Source organism: Pygocentrus nattereri, chromosome 16 (genome assembly GCF_015220715.1).
Source record: "Pygocentrus nattereri isolate fPygNat1 chromosome 16, fPygNat1.pri, whole genome shotgun sequence".
NCBI classification, from domain to species: domain Eukaryota; kingdom Metazoa; phylum Chordata; class Actinopteri; order Characiformes; family Serrasalmidae; genus Pygocentrus; species Pygocentrus nattereri.
In genome coordinates this window covers 7,754,908-7,780,514 of record NC_051226.1, presented here as the reverse complement: position 1 = coordinate 7,780,514, position 25,607 = coordinate 7,754,908, and the positions used below count along the sequence as shown (strand labels likewise).

Genomic DNA, 25,607 nt, shown 5'->3' with positions numbered 1-25,607 from the left:
CTTTAGGCACACTCAATGATGCTCCTTTAGGCACACTCCAATGATGCTCCTTTAGGCACACTCCAATGATGCTCCTTTAGGCACACTCAATGATACTCCTTTAGGCACACTCAATGATACTCCTTTAGGCACACTCAATGATACTCCTTTAGGCACACTCCAATGATGCTCCTTTAGGCACACTCAATGATGCTCCTTTAGGCACACTCCAATGATGCTCCTTTAGGCACACTCAATGATGCTCCTTTAGGCACACTCAATGATGCTCCTTTAGGCACACTCCAATGATGCTCCTTTAGGCACACCCCAATGATGCTCCTTTAGGCACACTCAATGATGCTCCTTTAGGCACACTCCAACGATGCTCCTTTAGGCACACTCCAACGATGCTCCTTTAGGCACACTCCAACGATACTCCTTTAGGCACACTCAATGATACTCCTTTAGGCACACTCCAATGATGCTCCTTTAGGCACACTCAATGATGCTCCTTTAGGCACACTCCAATGATGCTCCTTTAGGCACACTCAATGATGCTCCTTTAGGCACACTCAATGATGCTCCTTTAGGCACACTCAATGATGCTCCTTTAGGCACACTCAATGATACTCCTTTAGGCACACTCCAATGATACTCCTTTAGGCACACTCAATGATGCTCCTTTAGGCACACTCAATGATGCTCCTTTAGGCACACTCCAATGATGCTCCTTTAGGCACACTCCAATGATGCTCCTTTAGGCACACTCAATGATGCTCCTTTAGGCACACTCAATGATACTCCTTTAGGCACACTCCAATGATACTCCTTTAGGCACACTCAATGATGCTCCTTTAGGCACACTCCAATGATGCTCCTTTAGGCACACTCCAATGATGCTCCTTTAGGCACACTCAATGATACTCCTTTAGGCACACTCAATGATACTCCTTTAGGCACACTCAATGATACTCCTTTAGGCACACTCAATGATACTCCTTTAGGCACACTCAATGATGCTCCTTTAGGCACACTCCAATGATGCTCCTTTAGGCACACTCAATGATGCTCCTTTAGGCACACTCAATGATGCTCCTTTAGGCACACTCCAATGATGCTCCTTTAGGCACACCCCAATGATGCTCCTTTAGGCACACTCAATGATGCTCCTTTAGGCACACTCCAACGATGCTCCTTTAGGCACACTCCAACGATGCTCCTTTAGGCACACTCCAACGATACTCCTTTAGGCACACTCAATGATACTCCTTTAGGCACACTCCAATGATGCTCCTTTAGGCACACTCAATGATGCTCCTTTAGGCACACTCCAATGATGCTCCTTTAGGCACACTCAATGATGCTCCTTTAGGCACACTCAATGATGCTCCTTTAGGCACACTCAATGATGCTCCTTTAGGCACACTCAATGATACTCCTTTAGGCACACTCTAGTGATGCTCCTTTAGGCACACTCCAATGATACTCCTTTAGGCACACTCCAATGATGCTCCTTTAGGCACACTCCAATGATGCTCCTTTAGGCACACTCCAGTGATGCTCCTTTAGGCACACTCCAGTGATACTCCTTTAGGCACACTCCAGTGATGCTCCTTTAGGCACACTCCAGTGATGCTCCTTTAGGCACACTCCAATGATGCTCCTTTAGGCACACTCCAATGATGCTCCTTTAGGCACACTCCAATGAATACTCCTTTTTATCTACAGCTGTACTTGTATTATGCTATATGTGTAATAATAATAATAAAAAAGTGTGCAGTAACTCAGAGGTACAATAATTTGAACTGCCTTATACTAGATGTTTAATATTTATAACAGTCACCGCCACTTTACTGTATTCATAAGAAGTTAAATCTTGTGTACATATTGCAAATTTATCTTTGTTTTAAATTATTAAAGTGTTCTTTTACATAAGTGGTTGCTACCGTAACAACTGCAATTCCTCTCTGGGATCAATAAAGGATTCCGCTTATGATTCTGATATAATAGAAAGAAGTCTTGATTTGTTGTCTTTGTATTTTACCAATTGCACAAAAGCTGTTATTATTCATAGGTTTAAAAAAAGTAGAATCTGAATAGACACTTTTTTTCCAACCTCATGGCACCCTTTCATGTAGGCTTTTACTGCCGTATTCATCGTAGCTGCACATTTGTACTAATTGCCATTTCTGTCAAGGAACCATTTGTCAGTGAAACAGGTGTAACTACATTAAATTAGGGCCTGACTGATACCAATCTATAAGAAGCTAAAATTGCAATTAACTGTTTATATATTTATATTCTAGGTTTAAATTTTATACCAAATAATTTAGTGATTGTAGTAGTTGTGATTAGCAGTTCTCCATTGTCATTAATAAAACTCAAAGAGCAAAAATCTTATAAACATTTTAAATCATTACTACATTTTGAAGACCTGGTGTGAAACCTGTCAAGAATTCTTTTTATTGCTTTACTTTATTATTTATCTCATGTCATTTGTCATTGGGATTAATTATTTATTTATTTATTTATTTGGTAAATACACAGGTAGATCACATATATAATATAAATAAAATGTGTGTGTGTGTGTGTGTGTGTATATATATATATATATTATAATATATAACACACACACTTTTTTCCTTCTGTAAAGCTATAATTTTGGAGATATGAAGTAAAAGCGAGAGCAGAGTTGCTGCAGTAATAGTCTACAAATAGTCTCCTTGGACGAGAATCGTTTTGGTCAGTGCACCAAGTAACAAAACATCTACAGCAGAAACCGCTAATCCCAGCCCTTTTAAACTGTTTTCAGCATGGCAGCAAACACATTTACAGCAGCATCATTAGCAGGGCTGCTGTGGTGGTTATGCTAATTTCAGGCTCATTTATTTAGTTATGATTTACTACCATTTTATTGGTGAGCCTGTCAGACACTGGTCTAATGAATACAGCCCACCTGTACAAATACGCATAGTGATTTCACTGTTGCCCCTCTAACACTTTATGTACATCTAGCATTAAGAAATAAAGTGGTCTGTTAAAAAGGCCAAATGTTGCAGTTCTGCTCTGAAGTTTCCAGCAGGTCTTTTGTGGCCTTCTGTAGTTTCCAGCAGGTCTTTTGTGGCTTTTGGATCTAGTTTTAATAAATATGCAGTGCTGTGTTCCATCAAAATATCAGAATAAAGCACCCTTCAGCAGTCACACTGCTTCTACAGCTGCTGTTTTTTTCTTTTTAAATATGCAGTTTTCATTTGTTAGTGAGAGTCGTGTGGTTTATGTCACCAGAACAAACATGTTTGTCTGAATGCAAAGAGAATGTTTTTGACTTGTGGCTGCAGCGGTGTGGCTAATAGCTGCTCTGCTTCCATTATAAAGAGATTGCTAAACTTGGCAGGCTGCTCATTAACAGTCTCCAAAGCCTTCATGTTTTCTGGCTCACCATCTGTTGTTGTTTTTTTTTTTTTATTATTATTTATTTTACTCCCCTCCCTGTCAATAATATGATTTAGCATTGTAAAAGCTATATATCCTAAAGACAAGCTGTGATCTTCTCAGCAACCAAGTAATCCTAGTAAGCAGTAACGTCCTTCCCTCTCAGTCAAAAACATAAGATAAAGGCGGGATTGGCTGTTTGAGCTGGTATCCTTTCCATGCCCTCACCCCGTGGTTTAGGGGTCTGCTGTAGGATTTGGAGATGGTAAAGCCCGTCAAAGCCGCTGAGGTTGTCAGTGTGTGGGAATGTGATGAGTTGTTGTCCCTGCAGGGGCTGTGCTGTCCCCTCTTTGGGGTATATCTGTGTATCTGTGGGCTACAGGTGGTATTCTTCTGATGTTCTGTGGAATATTGTCTGAAATATTATTCTTTGAGATGTTGGAATTTAGTGATCTGAACACAGTTTTCTTTAGTTATTGTTTTAGTTTTTTGGATAAATAATTTGACTTAATTTGCATTGTTATTCATTTTTTTTGTTCAGTTTCAGAAGCTTTGTCTCTTTTGAGCCACAGAAATTACAAAATAAATTTGATCAGGAAAAGGCCTTTAGATAAAACGGTGATTGTTAATATATGGAAAAAGAGCTTGGCGTACCACAGGGGCGCGATACATTTGGTGAATCGTCTTAAATATGAAAGTATGATGGTCCTTGTCCGAGTACTACCATGGGCCCAGTCCATGCTGTATCAGATTTACATCAGTAGTAACCGTTTTAGGCATGGATGTTGGCTTTTTCTGCCTCCCCTTTGTAATTGCACACTTTTACAGCAGGTTTATTTATTAGATATACACCATTGCATCAGAGAAAGTCTCCTCCACACATAGTTAGTACAGCACAGGAGCTGTCCTGCAAGTACCACACGATCATATTTTAGTACATTATACAATATTGTAGTTTAGGACACCTATACGATGTTGAGGTTATGCTTCGGCCACATGCGAGTGATAAACACAGGTTCACTTTTTTGACAAACACAAGACACACGTCTAGTACAGCCAGTGTGGACCGAGTCAGTGATTAAACTGGAAGTGTATTTGTTCTTTGAAGTGTTGTTGTTTAAATGGCTTTACAGTTTTGATTAGTCAAATCTGTCATGGTTTACCAAACATTCGTTGCAGCCCTACTCTATACTATTATTTTGGTATTCATGTGACACAACAGCATTGGTTTTTAGGGTTATTGGTATTAAGTATAGTGATACTTTATTAATCCCACAAACGGGGAAATTCCACCTCCGCATTTAACCCATCCGTGAAGTGAAACAGTGAATAGACACACACACTAGGGGGCAGTGAGCACACAATTGGGGGTTAGGTGTCTTGCTCAAGGACACCTCAATCATGTGCTGTCGGCCCTGGGGATTGAACCGGCAACCTTCCGGTCACAGGGCCAGTTCCCCAACCTCCAGCCCACAACTGCCTATTGATAAATAGATAACAAGCATTATGGGTGATGTGTGTTCCATTTTATTGGCATAGCATACAGTACTCGGGAAGAATGTGTTCATTATCTTAATTAGTGCAAACTTGAATAATATCTGATAGTATGCCACTCTTTTTTTTTTTTTTTTTGGAAAACTGTGGTGTAGAATTTGATCAGTGGTGCCCAGCACTAGTTACAGGGATTGCGCTGCTGGAAGCCGCTTTGTGCTGGGAGTCATCAGAGCTGTTGACATTGCTGACACAAAGACATATCAAAGCTTTCTCACGTGCAGCGCTTTGCTTTAGTACTAGTTGCTCAACACTGCACTTCCGGAGTCTTTGTTTCAAATTTGTCACAAGCCCAGCCTACATTTATTTGCATTTTGACTGTTTTGTTTTTTTTCTTTTTCCACAAGCACCTCCCCTTCCCTGTAGTCTTTCTCTCTGTAGTCCTCAGCCCCCTGCAGCCATGTTGTCAAGTCTACCTCTTCATCACATCTTTTGATGTGCCCCCCTTTCCTCCCCTTCACTCTCTTGCTCTTGCTCTGTCTTTCTCTCTTATTCTGTCTTTGTCTCCCCCTCTCTCTCTCGCTCTCGCTCCCCCTCTCTCCATATCTGTTTCTTTCGCCCACCCCTCTTTAATGCCTCTCTCTCTTCTCCTCCAATCTTCTCTGTGTTCTCCAGCCCTGGCAGAGCGAGCACATGTGGGGGTGGGGTGAAACTGCGCTGATTTAGTCGAGCTGCTCCAATTGGCCAAGAGGTAGTGCTTTGTAAGAGGGGGGAGGGGAGTAGGGCTGACCCGCCTCTGTTTATAATGCACCCCCCCTCCCTCCCCCGCACCCCCACCCCCCCCTCCCACCCCTCTTGGCCTCTTGTGTTATCAAGGCAACAGCTCCTCCCATGCACACATTAAAATAGACAAGCTATCGGGAGGCTGCCTCGCTATGGAAGCGGGAGGAGGGTGGGGGAAATGTGTGTCGAATGTCTGCCAGAGACGACGAGCCATTTAATTTGAGCAGCAAACGAGGATATGCGTCAATTTGCTGGCCGTATCCAAGACGCCGGTGATGCTGTGACCACCACACACAGTCCAACGTCACAGCTTCATCAGGCGAGAGGGGTGGGCACTGAGCTACACCACCGACAGAGAGAGAGAGAAAGCAGCCAGGCAGGCAGGCTCCTTGTGTGTGTGTGTGTATGTGTGTGTATGTGTGTGTGTGTGTGAGTGCGTGTGCTTGCGCTGCTGCTACTGATGTGTGTGAGAGTGTGTGTCGGTGTGGATTTTTACACTGGATGTTGGACTGCTGCTAGTCCAGCGCTGCTCTGTTACTCTGGCTTCCTGCTGCTGCTGTGCATCCTTCATTCTTCCCACTTCTGACACCATGATTTTTTGCAATCACTTAGGCGAGTACAAGAAGGACGAACTCCTGGAAGCAGCGAGGTGAGTACATGCACCTTCACCCCTCCTCTCTGTCCCTGTATGTCTGCCTCTTTTTTTTTTTTTTCCCCCCTCCCTCCATCCCCTTCTGTCTTGCTCTCGCTCCCTCTCTCGCTCTCTTGTGCTCTGTCTGTATACCTCTCTCAGGTGTTACTGTATTATTACATATCTCAGAGATGGGGGGGGGGTGTCACTGAATGGTGGCTGTACTTGCTTGTTTGCCTCCAACGGCCCAGAGAGTTTAAAAGCCGGCTTTAGGAAAAGAAAACACAGAACAGTGCTGTTTGTGTTTAGCAGCGTGCTAAAGGCACAGTGCTGTTCTCACAGTGGGCTCACAGTAGATGTTTTTAAATTATTGTCTTAGCACTGATGGAGAAAGCACATACAGCTGGTATGCTTCCATTTTATTATCGCAGATTGAATTACCCTGCTACCTGTTGTCTTCTTGACCACCGCCTTCCAAATGCACCTAATCCAGTAGGTCATTTGATCATGGGAGGGCCAGACTTGTATTCTGATGAGCATGAAAGGAGCCTGCTTCAAGAAGCGAGTGACCGTAGCGGCCCCAGCAGTGGCTCTTTTGCCTTAAGCTCTGCACCATGTCATGCCGAGTCAGATGTGTTTTTCACGCTCAGCTCTTCATCTCCACTGCGTTCCACCCTCTTTTTATAGCCCTGCCTCCGGCACAGCCTCCAGCATGGGTGCAAATCAGGATTCTTGTTGTTTAATAGCGATCAAGTAAGAGCAGCCAGGAGAAACTACAAAGACCTTGTAAATTCTCGCCAAGAAGATCATTAGGCAGAGGCATGATCACAGGGGCTTCAGTGCAGGGAGAGGATTTAAGTCAGTCTTGGTCCCCTTTTTCCCCATAACAGTGAAATTAAGCTGCCTTTCTTTTATGCTTAATTCATTAGACCTGCGCCTTGGTTCGGTCTCAGGAACCAAATTAAACAGACAGACTTCAGCCAGACGGACAGCCATCGAGTGTTGCTGTGAGAGAGACAGTTTGACTTATGGCCGGCACTATGCTTTCTGGTAATCTCCTGAAGATTGGGATGCGTCTGAAAGTGTATCAGGAAGACTGATGAAACCCTCTTGTCTCTCATCCCCTCTCCCAGCTTCTAATCCGTCGGCCTGTCCTGCTTTCCAGTTGCTGCGATGGAGCGTGCATCTCAATGAAGAATCTGCCATTTTCACTAGAGCCGGTTATCTGTAGTTACCGACAGAGAGCAGCTTGGGAGGAATAAATTTGGTGTTTTTGTCATGTTTTGGCAAACTTGGTAGGTAAAAACGACCTGCCTTTCTGCACAGTTGGCTTGGGAATAAAGTAATTCAAGGCTGCTGTGGTTGTTGTTGTGCTTTTAGTGCATTCAAGGCCGTGACACCTTACATAGGGTACAAAACAGTGGGTTTTTCCACAAGGGAGAGAATAGTGCTGGAGCGGTAAATTAATATATTATGGTTGCCAAAATACAAAGCCAGGCCTCAAGAAATCTCTGAAAGCAGCTTGGAAAAGAACAGAGGGCCATTCTAAAACAATTGTTTTCTGTTCCCCACCTGTCTGTGTGGCTCTAACCAACTTGTGATTAGTTTGGAGCATTCTTTGCCCCGTCTCTGACCTCCATCAGTGTGAGATGGCATTTTGGCCCAGAAACTCTGCTGCTGGATTTGGCTTGGCAGGGCTGGCCAGTAGGGAAACATGGGAAGGTGCAGATGAGTCAAAAGTGCTGCAGGCCACAAGCAGCGCTAGCAAAGAGCCACTCTGGGACTGGAGGTTTGCTTCTCATTTGTGGCACAGCTCACATAAATGACTTTCTTGTTGACCATCTCCGAGGTCTAGGGAGAAGCCCAGGGTAGTGTTAGATAGGCCCCACTGAGCTGTAAACACACGCTCCTTTATTATTGCCCACTGCTTCTTCAACACTCAACCCCCCCCTACCCCAACCCTATTTCCCAAGGCAGGTCTGGCAGAAGCTTTCCATCTCCCTCGCTCCCTCTGCTTTCACCAAGTCTTTAATTTGCCCCCTTTGTCTACTCGCTTCACACCCTCTGCCTCAAATACAGTGTGTTTTTTGCCATTTTCCTATGTTCTTTGTAAACTGCTGCTTTGCTTCAGGAGCGGAAATGAAGAGAAGCTCATGGCCTTACTCACCCCATTGAACGTCAACTGCCATGCCAGTGATGGCCGCAAGGTAAGACCACCTGTGGTGTGCGCACCACTAAAGTAAGAAGCTTCTACTGTTTCTGCTTTAATCTCTGTGCTCTTATATTAGCCCTATATGTCTCTTGAATCAGGCCATTTTTTTTTTTTCTTGTTTAGTTTAAAATTCTACACGACGTTCCCCTACATCAGGGTCTCTTGATAGGATTTAATTGGGGCAAATAAACTTGTTTTTTAATGGACTGAAGATAAAAATAAAAAAGAGAAGGTAATGTCAAAGCAAACACTGTCTATCAACCATCTGCAGTCTTAACTCACAAGATTTGGACAAGATTTGGACAAATCTTGTTCGGCGCTACCTTTTAACTAATGCACCGTGCAATATTCAGACTTCAAAATATCGCTATGTAGAGCTTTAGACAAAGCATGAATTTCTTCTCTTCGTTATTCAAATATGCCCTGATTCGGGAGCCAACTTAAATCCTCCTCTCCTCACATAGTAGCAAGTTGCAGGGTAATTACAGCATCAAAGGATATGATAGCGACACCTTCCACATGCAATTACTCATCACATTTTACTTTGTTTATTCTGACTTGAGGTTACGTGAAACTTTTGATCATTCGCTATCCTGCAACATATTTGTTCTGTGAAAAGTTCTTTCAATATGCGGTGAAAACTTTTGAGTTTGAGTCAGGATGTGCTAGATTTAAGAATGATGGTCTGAATATTAATGAATATTTGCAAGTGTCTCGTCCCTCATGGCGAGATAAGCTTCGCTTGAGTTAGGAAAACGGCTGCTGCAGTCAATCTGTTAGTGAGATCTGGAGTTTGATTTAGAGACACGAGTACATGTGGCCGTAGCAGAGAGTCTGCCTCATGCATATTTATTGAGTACTGACTATTTCCCAAGTCTTCTCTCAAATGTCATATGAAAATGAGAGAATCATCACAAGTATGTTCCCACACTGTCGATGCACTGCAGTAGAGCTCATGAAAATGTCCATGTGGCTCTTTTGCACATTTAAGTCTCATTGGCTGTAATGTTTTTCACGGCTCTAGAATTCTTAACACTTTTACCACCTTTTTCTTATTGAGAATATTAATTTATTAAGACAACTTGGCAAAGCTAGATTGGAGTCTGTGAACGGGTTTGACAGGATGGACGTAGGTGATGGGCCTTCGGAGAGTGTGTTTTATTGATCCAGGCCTTTATGGCCTATATCCCCTTCCACTGCTTTAACTAACTGCTACACATAGCTGCTCGACACATCACCCTCAATTGGGCTTTAGGCGTTTGGAGTGTTCTCCTGCTCTTTGTTTAGGCCCTTTATCACCAGACTCTCTAAGTTTGGAGTGTTGGCAGTTATTGATTTAAATAGTATGAGGCCTTTCCAGGGCTGGAGTCATCGTTTTTGATGTAAGTTGTGATGCAGTTCCGTTTCAATCTTGCATAATATTTTTGCAGATAATTCAATCTACTGAGAATTAGCACTGTAGCATTTTGAAACGAATTGATTTTTGTGTAAGGATGACTACTGTGATGATTACAGCCAGCACAGCGATGCTTATTCAAACATAAAGGCTGTTCTGAGCATTATGTCTAGATAATCAGCAGTCTTTTTTACTTTGAGATGATGTTTTTTAATAAAGATCTGTTGTGTCTGGCCCATCTGCTTTATTCGGTGTTGTGCTTGTTCACACGAGCTTTATGGACGTGTATATTGATGTCGGTAGTGGCTTTAGTCCGCCTCTGCCTAGACTAGGACAGTATTGCAGTCTCCCTGTGTTTTTGTTGCTCTTTCTGTCTTTCAGTAAACCATTGAAGGCTATGAAAAGCCATACGCAACACTAGATTAACTACAGAGAGGCTGTGCGCAGAGGAAAGAGCATCATTTTCAGCAGCCAGGAGGTGGATCAGCTGCCTTTCTCTTACATTACACAAGGCTGCTCTCGAATATATAGGCTACTTCTTTGGGTCATGCTTGTATCCATCATTTTATCATCAGGCTTTATGACTGAACTTTATCTGCTGCCTTCCAGTCCTGTGTTCCTGTAGATTAGTGTTATCGAGGTGGAGGACCTTGAGGTTGTCTGGGAGGGAAGATGCAGGAGTGCATTATCCATCATTTACCCCTCTTAGGTTGCCTGCCAATTTCATTTACCTGATACTCTTACTGCGTTTTGACCCTGAGCACAGGGAACTGACAGGTGTGATGGTTAGTCTGTAGTGAGAAATGCTGATAAATGTTTTATGCTGTTTTCAGCAAGATACTTTCTGTTTTCTGTACTATTACATTTATGTGTGTAATTTTTCCCTGAAGCAGTCGTAGTGCTGACCGATTTGGAGACAGATTTGCTGTTGTTTCTAACTTGTACCATGACTATGATTTTTAAATTGGGGTTGTTTTCTATAAACTAAAATCCAGAGTTGTTGTTTTGGCCTAGAAGACCAGAATATCCCATTTTTTTGGCTTGAGACTTGAGCACTAATTATAATTTGCCAGACTGTCAGTTGTGGTTGTGCTATCATGGTGTTTGGTTGCCCCTGATTTTAACTCTGTGTAATTAGGTTACACTTACCTGCTTAAAAGTTAAGATGACATTGTTGAAATATACAGTACATGTTAAATATATATTAAAGCCACATCCATTGCTAACAAGTGGATAAAAGTATGCACATAACCTTGCAGTCGTGTGCTGCCACGCTTGCTGCAAGTCAGTTTGTGACATTTCTGTCCTGCTAAATTTGCCCCAGTCAACTGTAAGTTCTATTACTGTGAAGTGGAAGCACCTGGGAGCAACAACAGCTCAGCAATGAAGCAGTAGATAACAGAAACTCTCATAGCTGGGCTGCCGAGAAATGAAGCGTATAGTGCTTATCCTTCATTGAATCACTCACTACAGAGTTCCAAACTGCCTCTGGAAGCAACATCACCAAAAGAACTGCACATTGGGAGCGTCATGAAATAGGTTTTGAATGGCCGAGCAGCTGCACACAAGTCTGAGATGAAAATGCACAAAGTGTCAGAGTGGAGTAACATGAAGCATCCCATCACTGGACGCAGCAGTGGAAATGTTTTTGGTTTGGTAGATGATAGGGGAACCGGCACCTGTCAGATTGCATAATGGCAGCAGTAAAGTTTGGTGTGAGGAAGGATAATGGTCTGTTTTTCAGGGTTTGGGCTCATCGCCTTGGTTCCAGTGAGAGGAACGTCACAGCATACAAAGATTAGACCATTATATGCTATTAACTTTGTGCCAGCAGTTTGGGGAAGGCCCTTTCCTGTTCCAGGATGACTGTGCCTCTCTGCACAAGGTGAACTTCATAAAGACTTGGATTGATGAGTTTGGTGTGGAGAAACTCCAGTGGCCTGCATAGAGCTCTGACCGCAACCTCACTAAACACCTTTCTGATGAATTGGAATATTGATTGTGAGCCTTCTCATTCAAACATCAGTGCCCTCGCAAATGCTCTTGTGACAAAATTGGCTCAGATTCCCACAGACATACTCCAAAATGTTGTGGAAAGCCTTCCTAGAAGAGTGGAGGTTGTTAACGCCGCAAAAGTGTATAGATGTCCACTTACTTTTGACCCTATAATGTATAATTAAAATTGCAGCACTAGTTATTTGAAACCTGGGTGGGCTAGGACTGAGGTGTAGGTGATGTGCGGTTGTGTAGAGTTAGAAAAAGCAGCGATATCTATATCAGCGATATACAGAATGCCTCCTTGTTTTCAATGCTGCAGTGTATCTGTACTTTCTGCATTTTGGTAGGTGTTGGGGGAAATGCATCTTGCATTCTACTCTCCACTCTATCCTTATGGCTATGGATGACTGTGCTTGGCAGGGCTCCCATCTGTGGCTTTTTTTTTTTTTCTAGGAAAAAGAAACTCTTGTTGCTGCACTCATAAACAGGCGATCAAGCGACATTGTCAGGCTTCTCCTAAACTGAGTATGGAAATGTTGCCACTGCCTTTATTGAGAGCCAGTACAGCATATGCCAGCAGTATAGACCCAGCAGGTGTGCTGCTTGCCATTGTGTTCAGGCCCTGTACCCAGCACTCTGCTAGGGCTGCCTTTGTCCTCCACTGTGCTTTGATATCCTGGCTGGACCAAGAGCAAGCTGTGGGCTTCCTCTCCCGCTGTTCGTTAATTATCCAAAAAGCCATCTTTGCACACCATTTGCTCGATCTCTCTCTCTCGCTCTGCTCCGTCGCGGAGGAGGAGCGTCCTCGGCGCTGAGCACATCGCTGTGATATGCTTTACTCCAGCTCGCTATTACAAATGAAACGCTTTTATTTGGTAATTATATGGTTGCCTCCGTGGCCATCGTTTTCCGTGCTTCTGTGTGCTGGAACAGATGGCAGTGGGGCCACAGTTTATTGCCTGCTATTTACTGGCCACTTCACCTTTCTATGGATTTGTGATTGCGTGAGGCGCAGAGCTTAGAAAATGATATTGATTCAAATATTATTAGTATAATTATTCCTTCTTTATTTATTTTTTTTTTCTATTGGAGATTGCTGTTACATACTGTAACTTTTATTAGAATTCATATGAAATCGGTGTCTTATGCGATGGCCTGGCCCACCAATCAATAAAGGCTAGTTAGGATACAGTCCTATTATTATTATTATTATTATTTTTTTTTTTTTTAAATGATGCTCTCTATTCTCATAAGCTAATACTGTGCTTGGCTGCTGTTCAGCGTGCACATTAACTCTCACACCATGTACCTACAGACTGGTACTGCTTTCAGTCGTTCCCCTAATGAGAGGTGATGAGGGAAGAGCATGCTGCTCCCCTGGCAAGCAGCTCATCTCAGCTACAACAGACTGATGCAAATGAATTCTTATTACTACTCCAGTAATGCAGTGCTATGCCTTTATGTTCTGCGGTTATGAGGTTTTTATCTCACTACAAATGAGCATCTGAATACACATTTAGTATCCAGTTTAGGCCACACACTGGGGTGATGGTAGTTGAGAAATTAAGCTATGATGAAAACGGAGGTAATGGATGAAAACGGTTATCTTTGGAGTGTGTGCGTGATTGTGTGCATGTGCTGTACTGTGGCTGTACTCCGGTCCTGAGCTAAGCAGGACTTATCTTCCACTAATTTCCACCAGGTTTTTTGCTGAGTTTCATTCATCTTTTTTTTGTTCCACAGTGCATTGAAGGCAAAGGTCTTGACAGTTATTTTCTGCACAAAAAATTGAAGCTTGCTTTCTCCAGGCAGAACCTCTCCCTCTATGAACAGTGTAATTTCAAGGCTTTCTGGTTGATGCTCTACAGGAATGGATATTGTCGTCTTTGATTTACTTCAACTCTACAACTAGCTTATTTTGATGGTGTATTTCACTAGTGTTTTCCTCACTAACGGGTTCAGTTATTCTCTTGATTTACTTCTTTTAACTCGTGTTGTGAATATCCTCTGCAATTACTGCAGTGTTTCTCCCTCTCAGACATATTCTTTGCTTTTACCGTAAGACGCCCATATTTTCTGGGTAGCCTTGTCATTTCAGCACTTTGTAACAGTAGTGACCCTGGAGGAGCTCCTGCTCACTGAAGCGTTTGCATGCTAAATGTACCTCTCGAACTGTTCTGCATTCAGCTTGGGCTTCCAGCTCCCTCCTCCACTAGGCATGTGAGGAGTTGGCACGTGGTTTGTGTGCTTGTACCACAGTTTAGCCCAACCTGCGAGGACCTAGTGCCCTGTGGAGCTGCCATGTTGTGAAGAATGAATAGCGGATGTCCTTCAGATCACAGCCATGTCTTGGTAAAGACCGGAATCTCCGTGTAAACACCTAGAGCCTGATAACAGAAATTTCCGCTTCTTTTTGCATCGTAGGTTGTCAATATTGTGCTGAGCTTATGTTGATTCTTATCCAATGAAACACAAGGCTAGAGACCAACAGGTTACCCAGCTTGGGCAGTTTTCAGACTTCTTTCTGCTGCTTGCCTTGTGGTATAGGTGTGATGTGGCTAATGAGATGTGTGATCAAACACAGGCCTATTGAACCGGGGCAACAGTGAGGCTTGCTGATTTGCCCTGTATGCTCCTGGCTTCTCCTCATTAGCACCACTCTTCTCATCAGTGAAAGGGGAGGCTATCACAGCATAGCCCATTATTAGAATGCGCTTCGTCTTGACCAGAAGTGCTGATGAACCGAGCGACTGCTGCCCATGACCGAAGCAGTCTGTTTACATTCATGATGAGCTAGGCCGGGGCAGTGTGCCCCGAAAGTGTACCCCAGGATAAGATGGAACGGTCAGAGAAAGGAGCAGAACTCTGTCCCACTGGACCATGTATAATCTCCTCATCATCTCTCTAAAGCTGTGTGACCCATTCTCCTATTCCGCCTGGCTGACAGAACAGAGCTGCCTTTCCCTTTGCGGATCACTCACAGGGCTCATTTGCAGGGCTGTGAGGGCTTTAAGGTGCTGAAGCTCACTGGTGGGCTTCAGAGAGCGAGGGAGAGCGAGGGAGAGCGAGGGAGAGCGAGGGAGAGCGAGGGAGAGAGCGGGAGAGAGCGGGAGAGAGCGGGAGAGAGCGGGAGAGAGCGAGGGAGAGCGAGGGAGAGCGAGGGAGAGCGAGGGAGAGCGAGGGAGAGCGAGGGAGAGAGCGGGAGAGAGCGGGAGAGAGCGGGAGAGATATTTGTGTTTTCAGCTGCAGATGGAATACTGGAGTCATTACATGGAAGAATAAATTTCGAGTCTAGGACAAAAGACATTTCTTATATTGACACGTTTAAATGCACATTAAAAACTGATGTATGGATATGCTAAGATGGCCATAAAGAGTTGACGCCATTTTATAAGTTAAAATAGACAGTTTTAATCAAAGTATGACTAGACCATATGCACACCTATCAGTATAAAGAGAGGCCATACATCAAACCCTCTTAGGATGTTCTTCTGGCGCAGTGGAAGTGGCGTTGTGCCTTTATTTGTCATAGTTTTTTTTTGTCGAGATGGAATGGTGAAGAAAAGGTGTTTCTTCAGAGGAGTGTTAATGATCCATGCTACAGATTTATGGACTTTTCTCTTGCAGGAAAAGGAGTTCCTCAAAGTCGTAATGGTGTAAAGGCCATGAATTAAAGGAAACGGCCAATTTCATTCACCACATCTGCATGCAGTAGGATTTGACTACCGACTTGTGAGTGGAATGTTGCTCAGATGAGTGCTGAGATCATTTCTGCCCTCTCACAGTCCTAGAAATTTTGATTAAATTAACAAGAAATTCAGAAATTCCATTAAACATATGCTCTTTATCTTAAATACTGGGCATTAGTAAACCAAGCAAGCACTGGAACAGAATGTAGGCTTCAAACTCAAAAAATATTAATGAACAGCAGCCAGCGGCCTTCATCATTCACATTGTTATTATTAGGTTTATATTAATATGTATTAATTACATTAATTGTGCTTCACTAAGGTACTGTAAAAGATTCATGGCTAACAGTAGTGGTAGATACCGCGAAAGTAAAATGAGTTATTCAGATGTCTCTTGTCAGATCAAAGTTATTAATGTCAGATACAAACATTAAGACTTTAATTCACAGATGTGACGCCATTTATCTGCATATTAGATTTTCATGGGTTTCCTAAAGAATTCTGCACCTGTTTGTCAATGCTGGACCAGTAAGGGAAATATGCAGACAATCTGCTAAATAATTCTCTTTTCAACATGTTTCAGCTTTTTTGCCCTCTAGCTTTACTAAAATATGATTAAAACAAGCAGAAATCTCTGAGCACATCGCCGTTTGGTATATTTTTATTTGTTTTTATGTCGTCTTGTAACGTAAAGAAGGAAGAATCCGGTATGTTTCTTGCACTAACTGTACACAAAAGACTCTGAAAAGACTTAAAAGACTAAAGTCTGACAGCCTCTCACATCTGAACGCAGTGTATTATTTGTCACAGAGATTTTAGCCACAGACTGTGCAATGGCTAGGAATCTTGCAGGGTCACTGTGTGCAAGACTGCAACCATATTCCTTTTGAGATTACTCGCCGCCGGGCTTCTTGTGGAAATTCACAAGAAGAGAAACTGTATAACAGTGGAGTAGATGCAGAAGAGGCCATTGGCCACAGCTGTGCGAGTGCATGCAATGGTTTGTTCTGAAAAAACAGCTAAAAATAAAAAGAGAAGACGCCACAATTTGTGACCACCTCTTTGCTTTTCCACTCTGTCGTGGTGCAAATAGGAAGACGCATCAAACTGACACTGTTGCTCACTCCACAACTCCACCCCTCGCTCTCTCGCTCTCTCTCGCGCGCTCTCGCTCTCTCTCGCGCGCTCTCTCTCTCTCTCTCTCTCTCTCTCTCTCTGACACTCTCGCTCTCTCTGACTCTCTCTCTCTCTCTCTCTCTCTCTCTCTCTCTCTCTCTCTCTCTCTCTCTCACTCTCTCTCTCGCTCTGTGAGTTCCTCTCTCTCTTGCACTCTCTCGCTCGCGCTCTCTCGCGCGCTCTCGCTGTCTCTCTGACTCTCTCTCGCGCTCTCTCTCTCTCGTGCTCTCTTGCTCTCTCTTGCTCTCTCTCTCTCTCTCTCTCTCTCCCGCTCTCTCTCACACACTCATGCAAAGTGGTGGTACAAAATGCAGTCCCCCCAACATTGCCACTATTTTACCGTCATCAACATTGGTCATGTTAAATAAAAAGGCTGTGTTTGCCTGGCTGACATCAAACCACCTGGTTCCTATCACCACCACATAAAGACATCTGAGAAATTTTGTTTGACAAAAGCAGTGCAAGCTACAGATACAGCTACAAACTCGATGAATTTCCCCTTTAACTTAGCCCAGTGGCTTTGAATTGCGTAGCAAATGAGGACTGAATTAAGAGAAGTGAAGCTAATTCTAGTTGGGGCAACTTTGCAAATTAATTACTGTATTGACCCACTTGGAGTACCTTGTGAGCTGTCTGTTAATGCATCTTTATAGGATACTCATTACAGCCATGCTAATAGAGTACATGAAGTCCGTCAGTTAGCAGGGAAGAAGGAATAATGTCTGTTCGGGTTCTTTCTACACTCTTGTTTATCTTTTCTACTCTCCTGTCTCTTCAGGCCCCTTGCTTTCACCTGACCCAAGCTGCATTTGGTTGAATGTTGAATATATTTCAAATTGGTTGAAATATATTTGGGTGGGCATCTATACACCTGGGACCACTGTCTAAGTATTACCTATGTGGGAAAGACGGCAAGTTGTTGATTAATCACCAGAATTAGTTGAGGATGACCAGTTTGAGCGTTCTCAATTGCTGAAGTTGATGAGCCGCCCCGTTGTCTTTCACTTTGGCTGTCGACGTTTTCGGCGCACTGACGATGATTCTTTTATGCATCTCGAAAGCAGAGTAGTTTTATTTATTTATTTATTTTACATTTTTTATTTATTCTAGATTTTTTGTGGTGCTCTTACTGCAGCATGTTGAGAAGTCAGTTTTTCTCTCACTCGGTGGGCAGTCCTTAGTTTCCTTCTGTATGTCAAATGGAAATTTAGAAGCAGATGTGACTTAGTCCTACAGTAATGTAGAATGTTTTTTAAATATTGTCATCTTTTTTGCACCAAAGTACCAGTTCGTTTGACATCCTTTTTTTCTTATTCTGACTCTCAAAACGTAGATTAAAAGCAAGCTCTGTTCTTCCCGAGTACAGAGGAGGGTGAACGTGAAAGTCCACCCGAGTGTAGATGATTCGGGTCAACTCTAACTTGAAGATAATGAAGTTTTCTGAAGTGCATGTCATTAACACAGCACAGTGGAGCGTGGTATCACGATACCTTGTGCAAGGCCTTAACTAATCACTTGCCCTAAGCCTGCTGCTGCAAATCCCATCAATCATGTCACGGTTGTTTCATGAAGAACAGTCAATTTTTTTCTTTTTCCTTCCGTTCACTTTTTCCCTCCGCTTACACTTGATGGTTGGAAGTGGTTAATGTAGGCCACCTGATTTGTTTGAAGCTCCAACAACAAACAACTACGCTGATGTAGTCAGTCTCTGATGTCCTTTCTTGTTTATGATGACCTTGCTCTTCATCTCTTATGTACTGTGAGCCATTATCTGATCTGCACTAGCCAAAGATCTCAGTCTCTGAGTGGAGTCTTCAGTCTTCTGTCTCTCCGTGCATTATGCTTGGACTTTGAAAGCTGTTCTCTGGTTAGGGGTGAGTGATATGGTTCTGTAATATTGTTTCATGATAAATTACATCAATGTAAGCTTTTCTTAATGTATATTGAATTTTCACAGTATTTCCAAAACACTGACCAACTGCTTGTTTTGTAAAAAAGAGGGTAAGAAGAGGGTCCCAAGTGGCATTTCCCAATTGTCACAAGATCACTAGCTTGAATCCTAACAATGCTGGAAGCCCAAGAGAGCACAGTCAGCCCTGCTTAATTGGATGCAGTGTTTTGCAGCATGTGAAGCGTTTTCATGTCCTCATAGTTTTTATTAGCAATCTTTCCATGTCTCGGATGTGAATGTTTGAAATGACAGCAAAACATTTTGATTGATGTTCTATTAGAAAATGATTATGAATTTACGAGGCCCAATTCAGTATACTAAACAGTAATTTGACTCTGTGGTTCAGTTTGTTGATATGATTCAGTGACTCAACCAACTTTAGGGATTATTATAATGAATTAAGTATTGATATAAGTAATTCTTCAGTTTATTGCAAGAGATGCTCTACAGAAACGTTAATAAAGGAGGAAACGGTAATAAAAACATGTCTGGGGAAACACTGCTGCAGCCATGGGCTTGTGATGTCCTTTGGCCTTTCTGATGATGATTATTAAGATTAAAGAAATTCTTCCACTATGTAAGCATTTCAGCCATTGATCCATAGAATGCTTTGAATAATAGTTCTGGATCAAGTTTTGCACCTGAGCGATTTCTAAGGCAAGAAAACATTAGCTTGACATTTTGCTTTAGATAAAAGATTATCTATAGCAGAGGAGAATGTTATAGGAGGAGGCATGGGGGAAATTGGTGTTTGGCCCAGTGTTGCTTGCAGACCTCTGCTTCCTCTGGGTGAGATTTGAAGGACTAGTCTGCTTCTGAAAAAATAGACTGACGTTAGAATTCATGTACATATATTTCTGACAGTGATAAATTAGACAGTAATTGCTAGCAATAATGGCCTCAACCCCCCACTGGTCCTGCCTGTCACCTGCAGAGCAGACTTCTATTTGTGGAGCCTTTTAAATCTGAGAGGCAGTCTCTGCTTTGCTGTTTATGATAAGGAATAGCCTGGAGTTGGAGCAGCGTCCTGGCTCATCATAGACACGCGGCAGGAAAGAATGCTAAAATGAGTGGGATGCAATCTGTGCGACGACTACTGTCGAGAATATGTTCGTTTAAATGAAAGATTTCTGCGTATTTTTGGAGATTAAGAAATATGTGGCGTCTGTTTAGCTGCCTTTTGTTCGCAGCCCTCTTGCGTGGTGAATCCATGCCCCCGTACGAGCGTAGGCGGCCGGCGCAGAAATCTAGCCAGAGACTAGGCTGTACATGCCTGAAGTGTTTTCCCCTCTTACTCTCTCAGCTCTGCCTCTCTCTCTCACTCTCTTCATCTTTATTGCACTTAATTGTAGAACATGGTCATATTTGTCAGCATCGTACGGGAACACACTCAGGGGATCGCCCGGACCCTCAAGGAGCATGTTAGAAATAGCATCGTGGCAGTCTTGCTGGGTCATTAGAGGTGCCAATGCTCCATGGAGACTGCCGTTAATGGGGGTGAATTCTGTGAGGAGCAGAGAACCCCCTCACCCCCCACCCGTGGGGGCTTTGAGCAGCTTTATTAAAGGAACTCATATGCAGTAAACAGGCCCCTTAGTGTAATTTGGAGTGCAAGTAAAAGGAATGGACAGAGTGCTATATTTTTCCTTTGTAGTAAGATGTCAGCAAAGCTGGGAGAGGGCTAATATCTTATTGATCCGCTTCGCCTGTAACTGGCGGCTGTATGTTCAGTTTGCCTCTCTGAGACTGTTTTCCTCCAACCAGCCTCGCTCCTCATGGGGCTGGAGTGTTTACTTCAACTGGACTGAAGGACCAAAAAAAAAAAGAAACATCTTGCTCTCCAGCTTGTGGAAAGAGTCACAGACCTACGTGAACCCGAAAGTGTTTTTAAAACCTTTAACTGTACCGATTTTACGCTAGTTATAGCATGCAACCACTGCCGTCATGGCAACAGCTGTGTGGAAGCAGTCACTGTTGGCATGGTTACAGGTCACAATTCCTCCATGGCAAGATGAGAGGAAGAGAAACGAGGACAAAGCAATGTTTTCCTGCTGATGGAATAATATGAGCAGGAGATGCAAGGAACTGCCGTTGCTTTTTGTTGGCTTTCAGCTCTCGCGCTCACGTCCCCTCTCTTGTCTCTAGGCTTGATATACGACGCTAATTTCTCATATGCGGCACGAGCAGCTCCTAGCTGTTCTGCATCAAAATCAGTTCCCTTTAGCCGGGGTTCAGGAGCCTGTTCTGTCTTTGTTTGGCTTTGAGTTTGTGCTCAGTCCGTTTCATCTTGATTGAGGGTTGGTTCGAAGTGGCATCGCCAGCTCCATCTGTGAGAGTCACTGAACCATTTTCTCTCTCTCTCTCTCTCTCTCTCTCTCTCTCTCTCTCTCTCTCTCTCTCTCTCTCTCTCTTTCGCTCTCTCTCTCTCTTTCGCTCTCTCTCTCTCTCAACGACCAATTTTCTGTCTGCACTCGTTGAGTTTCCTGCTGCTCTATTCTTTATCATTGACTATCCCCCCTCCTTTCTCGAAATATAAAACTCACTTTACGTGTACTAATTGACCTGTTCCAACTTAATATTGTTGGAGGTGTGCGTTGGTCTCTTTGTGTTTGCTCATTGATTTGTGCTTTATTGGTAGTCAGAGTTTGGCTGGCTCAAGCTCCAGAAAGCACGCATTCCCATTTGTGGACCTGTTGTGTTTCTATGCCTGACTCTCTCCCTTGCCTCAGGGGGAGCTGGGAAAAGGTCGTTCTGCCACGTCCACTCAGTCTCAGTCCTCCTGAGGAGGCCTCTGCTGCTGGTTTCCCCCCTCTGGCTTGTGGAGATAGCACACCATTCCAGTTCACCGGAGATGACTTCTCACTTGGGCTGCAGCGATTAGTTGAGAGTTGACAACATCAATAATGAAAAATGTCAGCATAGATTTTTATTGTTGATGCATTGTTTGCTTCTCCATAATGCTCTATAACAGAGATCTTCCGGTTTGGACCCTGAATCCAGTTTCCAGTCCTGTGTTTTGTAAACACTGGCAGTTGATTGAACGGTTGATAGAGCTCATTGGCCACCTAGGGCTGTACCTACAAGTGACTGCAGAATCCGGGACTGGAAGCTGGAATCAAGGTCAATACAAATAATATTCCCGCCTGGACTGGGTGTGAGGGCAGAGTTAGAGGGGTGTTGGACACATGGCAGCACTTGGATAAGGATCACTTATAGGTGGGCAATATAGGTGGCAAAAAATGCACTGCACATTTTTCATATCAGAATTCAAAGTGCACCCACTATGGCTGGGTGATATCTAAAAATAATTAGCAACTTATTTGTCCATTAAAAAATGTGATTATTGAAAAAAATCACCCAACTGCTGGAGAAACTTCAGCCTGCAAGTGATTTACAAAGCCATGCCCATGTACTTTGTGCAGTAAAAACAAGGCGTTTTCGGTCGCTATAGTGTATCAGACACGACAGAGACAGTGGGGAGTTTACTCTATCAGAACTTTTAAAGGCCCCATTATTACTCACTGTTACAAGGGTAAAGGTGAATAAAACGTGTACATTTTATTTAATATTATTTATTACCTTTTTCTGAGAACACCAGCTATAGATGAGGATCATGGGGACTTTCTCTTCAGGTTAGAGTTAACTTGGCTGCTCTACACTAACTTTTCAGTCATTTTAGCTTGTTTTTCTCCTGCAGCGAGTTACTTTAACTCGAGCAGAAGTTTGAAAGCATGTCAGCATTCATTTTTGATTCCATTTATTGTAAATTAAATAGCGGTAAAGCTAGCATTACAGTGCGTAGCAGAGAGAAATAACGAAGTTTCTTCACAATAAAAGTTTCTTAACAAACCCATCTCTCTTGCTGTGTGTGAAACTGGCTACTGGTCCGTGAACCTGCACGCTTCTTAAATGTGAACTCCAGTTTCCCAACAGATTTTTCAGGCTGTTTAATAGTGAATTTGGTTCTTGCTAATTTCCCTCTCAGTTCTTTTACCGAAATGGCAGTTAAAATGGCACTTTTTTTTGTTCACCATCAACAGTATCTGATTATGTCGCCCTATAGCCCACATGGGATTTCTGAGGCATCTATATTTTATTAGCTTCAGCAGGCATGGTGAAAACAGCTCTGAGGCAAGGTTATGCAGATGCTTGGCAAGAGTTAATGATGAATTTAACTAAATCATTTACCATATATTAATAGTAACTATTCTACCTTTTTATTTCATGCTTCGTTGTTTGTACCTTGAAAAAACACTAAGCATCTAAATTCTGAATAATAATTAGAGAAATGAATACCCGCATAAACAAATTCTTGAGTCCTTGAATTATCTTAGCCAGCCATACAGTTAGTTAATAGTTGATGGTGGTTAATCATTTGTCAACATAATTGCATATTATTGTTGTTACAGATGAAGTAGCGAACATTTCACCTGCCTCTCAACAAGAGGAATCTGGAAAATTCAGTTCTGGGTGGGATTAGTCACATTGGCACCTTTTGTGTCTGCAGGCAATATGTTTACCATAATCATCACAGGAGGAGAGCTGAATCCGCTCTGTCACCATGGTGATTGAGTCTGGAAGTTTTTCAGATAGTATCTCAAGCCAATTCCATGCCTAATAGCCTTTGTGTGGTTTACTTTTGATTGTGCAAAAAGGCGGCCACGCTGTACATAAATTCCAGCAGATCCTCAGTGCCCTTTGTAGTAAAGACAGCTTGGTGGGAGGAGCCTTCTTGATTTGAGCATAGGCATGGCTACTGTACGTATGTGTCAGTGTGGAGGTTCAGCCGTATAATTGAATGATTATGAGCAGTCTACTCACACAGCCATGTATCATCTGAAGAAAAAAAAAAGATTTCTCTTCTGAGATGACTTGCAGGAGATAATGTGGGATTTTATGTCAATATGTGTATATGATGTAAGACAAAACCTTTAAGAAGAGAGTAAATCTACCACACACAAGCATCATGACTGGCCTCGCTTCAGTAAAGGCTCAGTGGGTTAAAGAGTATATTGACAAAAGGATTAGAAAATGTAATCTCTCTGCATTGGCGGGGTTGTTTAGAGCAACTAGTCCCTCTTTGAATTAAACTGCATCTAGTGGTAAGAGATTGTATGACTGTTCCTTTCTGTGTTTCTCTTTCAGAGGGTCAAATGATCAGGGTAGCCACTGGGTACTTAAAGAGAGGTTAGGCCTCATTCAGTCTGACCCTGTGTAAGGACAGCCTGTTCTGCGCTAATATGGATTCAGTTCACAGGCCAAACAGACAGTCTGAGTCAGAGCCGGCCGTCACAGGTCGCAAGCATTGTAAGACGGCAGCTCCCGAGTCTGTGTGCTGCCAGTAGACCACAGCTGTCTGATGAGTTTGGGTTGGAACTGAGTCGTCCTGGCGTTAAGCATGCCAGCTCTTCCACCCGGACAGCCAGAACACGTTGCGGTTGAGAGGAAGAGGATGATAGATGACAGCTCCTCTCTGGTCACATTTCCTCTCAGTGTAGAAAGATAGATTTGCGATTGATCAGTCGCAAAAGCGAGTCCCCAGTCTCACCTGCCTGGAGACACTTTGCACACAGTGCTCAGAAGAAGCAGACAAGCATTAAACCCCTTGGGGGGGGAGTTAAAGCAGAAAACCAAATAGAGCTCTTTAGTACTTGCCAAAGTAACACGATGCTATCATTATATCATTATTTGTGTTTTTTGTTTTGTTTTTGTTCTCTTTTGTTTTTATTTGTGATTCTGGCGACATTGTCTATCAGTCGACATCTCAAAAAATGCTGGTAAGTTATTTTCAATAACAGCTATTAGATTGACTGCACTACATTATTTCTTTCTTATTTTGGTTTTCGTTTTGTTCATCAGTCCGCTGGCTCTGAATTCCTCGTGCACATTTTTGGCCTTGGGCCTTTTGGTTAGTCACATCTCATTCACCCACTGAAGCTCCTGTGCCATCGTGCTGGGTGGTAAACCATGTAAATATGGTAAACCATGGTGCAGACCCTCTTTCCTTTGAGGAGGAGCAAAGCACCTCATTGCCTGCTTTTATTTCTTTATTTGTTTGTTTATTTACTGATCAGTCAAATGGGAGGCGATGGCTACTCCTCCCACTCCCTGCCACCCCCGCACCCTCTAATACTGTAGTGTCCTCACCCCATCACCCCAGTCACACAGCTCTTTTCGGTTTCTTTCTTTCTTTGGCATCCTTTTGTATGACGTGCATGCCAACAAAAGCTTGCCTCTGCATTTTGTCGGCCTTTTCAGACAAAAAAAATGGTACAAGTCAAAGTTTCCATTTTCTTTGCTATTGATTATGCGCTGATTTGTGTTCTCGTTTGTGTTTGGCTGAAAAATCCATATGCTGAAGTCGTAGAAGCCAGACTCTTTAGAGGTCATGAAGCGCGTGCATTGTGCTCTCATTGATACATGGATTTGTTCAGTCAGTTTGTGCCTGTATGTGAGCTCTTTCGGAGAATGCTGTTAGGGGAGTTTTGCCCACCCGCTTCTTTTCTGCAGCCTGTTCCTCATTCCATGTGACTGTCATTGCTGTGCTTTCTTTTTGCATTGTCTAGGAAGCCCAGTGCGCGAGCTGTCTCTGTCTGAGTTAGATCATTGCTGCTGTGTGCCATGATGCTTTTTATTTTAAGTTAATTTTTTTGTTGTCGTCTACTTTAGAGTGTTGGCTTGAAACACTACTGATTGGACTCCCATTTCAAATTTCATTGTCAGACTACAAGTGTAGAGCCTCATGCTTCTCTACAGATCAGTGTGAAGCAAATTAGTCAATATGTGCTCTTTATGGACACCATTGTTAACTCACTCTCGACATTGAAGTCGACAGGTTAGGCTAAGGCTGTTTAAATAAAGCAGCAAGC

General features: G+C 43.0%; 1 protein-coding gene across 3 annotated transcripts in view; it reads left to right on the top strand.

Annotated features, from left to right (window-relative positions):
- tnksa (tankyrase, TRF1-interacting ankyrin-related ADP-ribose polymerase a) overlaps positions 1-25,607 on the top strand; it is a 94,315-nt gene that overhangs the window by 37,594 nt on the left and 31,114 nt on the right. Inside the window, exons 1-4 of one of the 3 annotated variants that reach the window (XM_037545958.1) lie at positions 5,849-6,065; positions 6,298-6,334; positions 8,448-8,523; positions 24,495-24,515. In XM_037545958.1, the coding sequence (XP_037401855.1) occupies positions 5,924-6,065; positions 6,298-6,334; positions 8,448-8,523; positions 24,495-24,515 (276 nt within the window). In that variant the 5' untranslated portion in view covers positions 5,849-5,923. Of the gene's footprint in view, positions 1-5,848; positions 6,066-6,297; positions 6,335-8,447; positions 8,524-24,494; positions 24,516-25,607 lie in introns of those variants that run through there. The other 2 variants (XM_037545956.1, XM_037545957.1) reach the window with 2 other exon arrangements.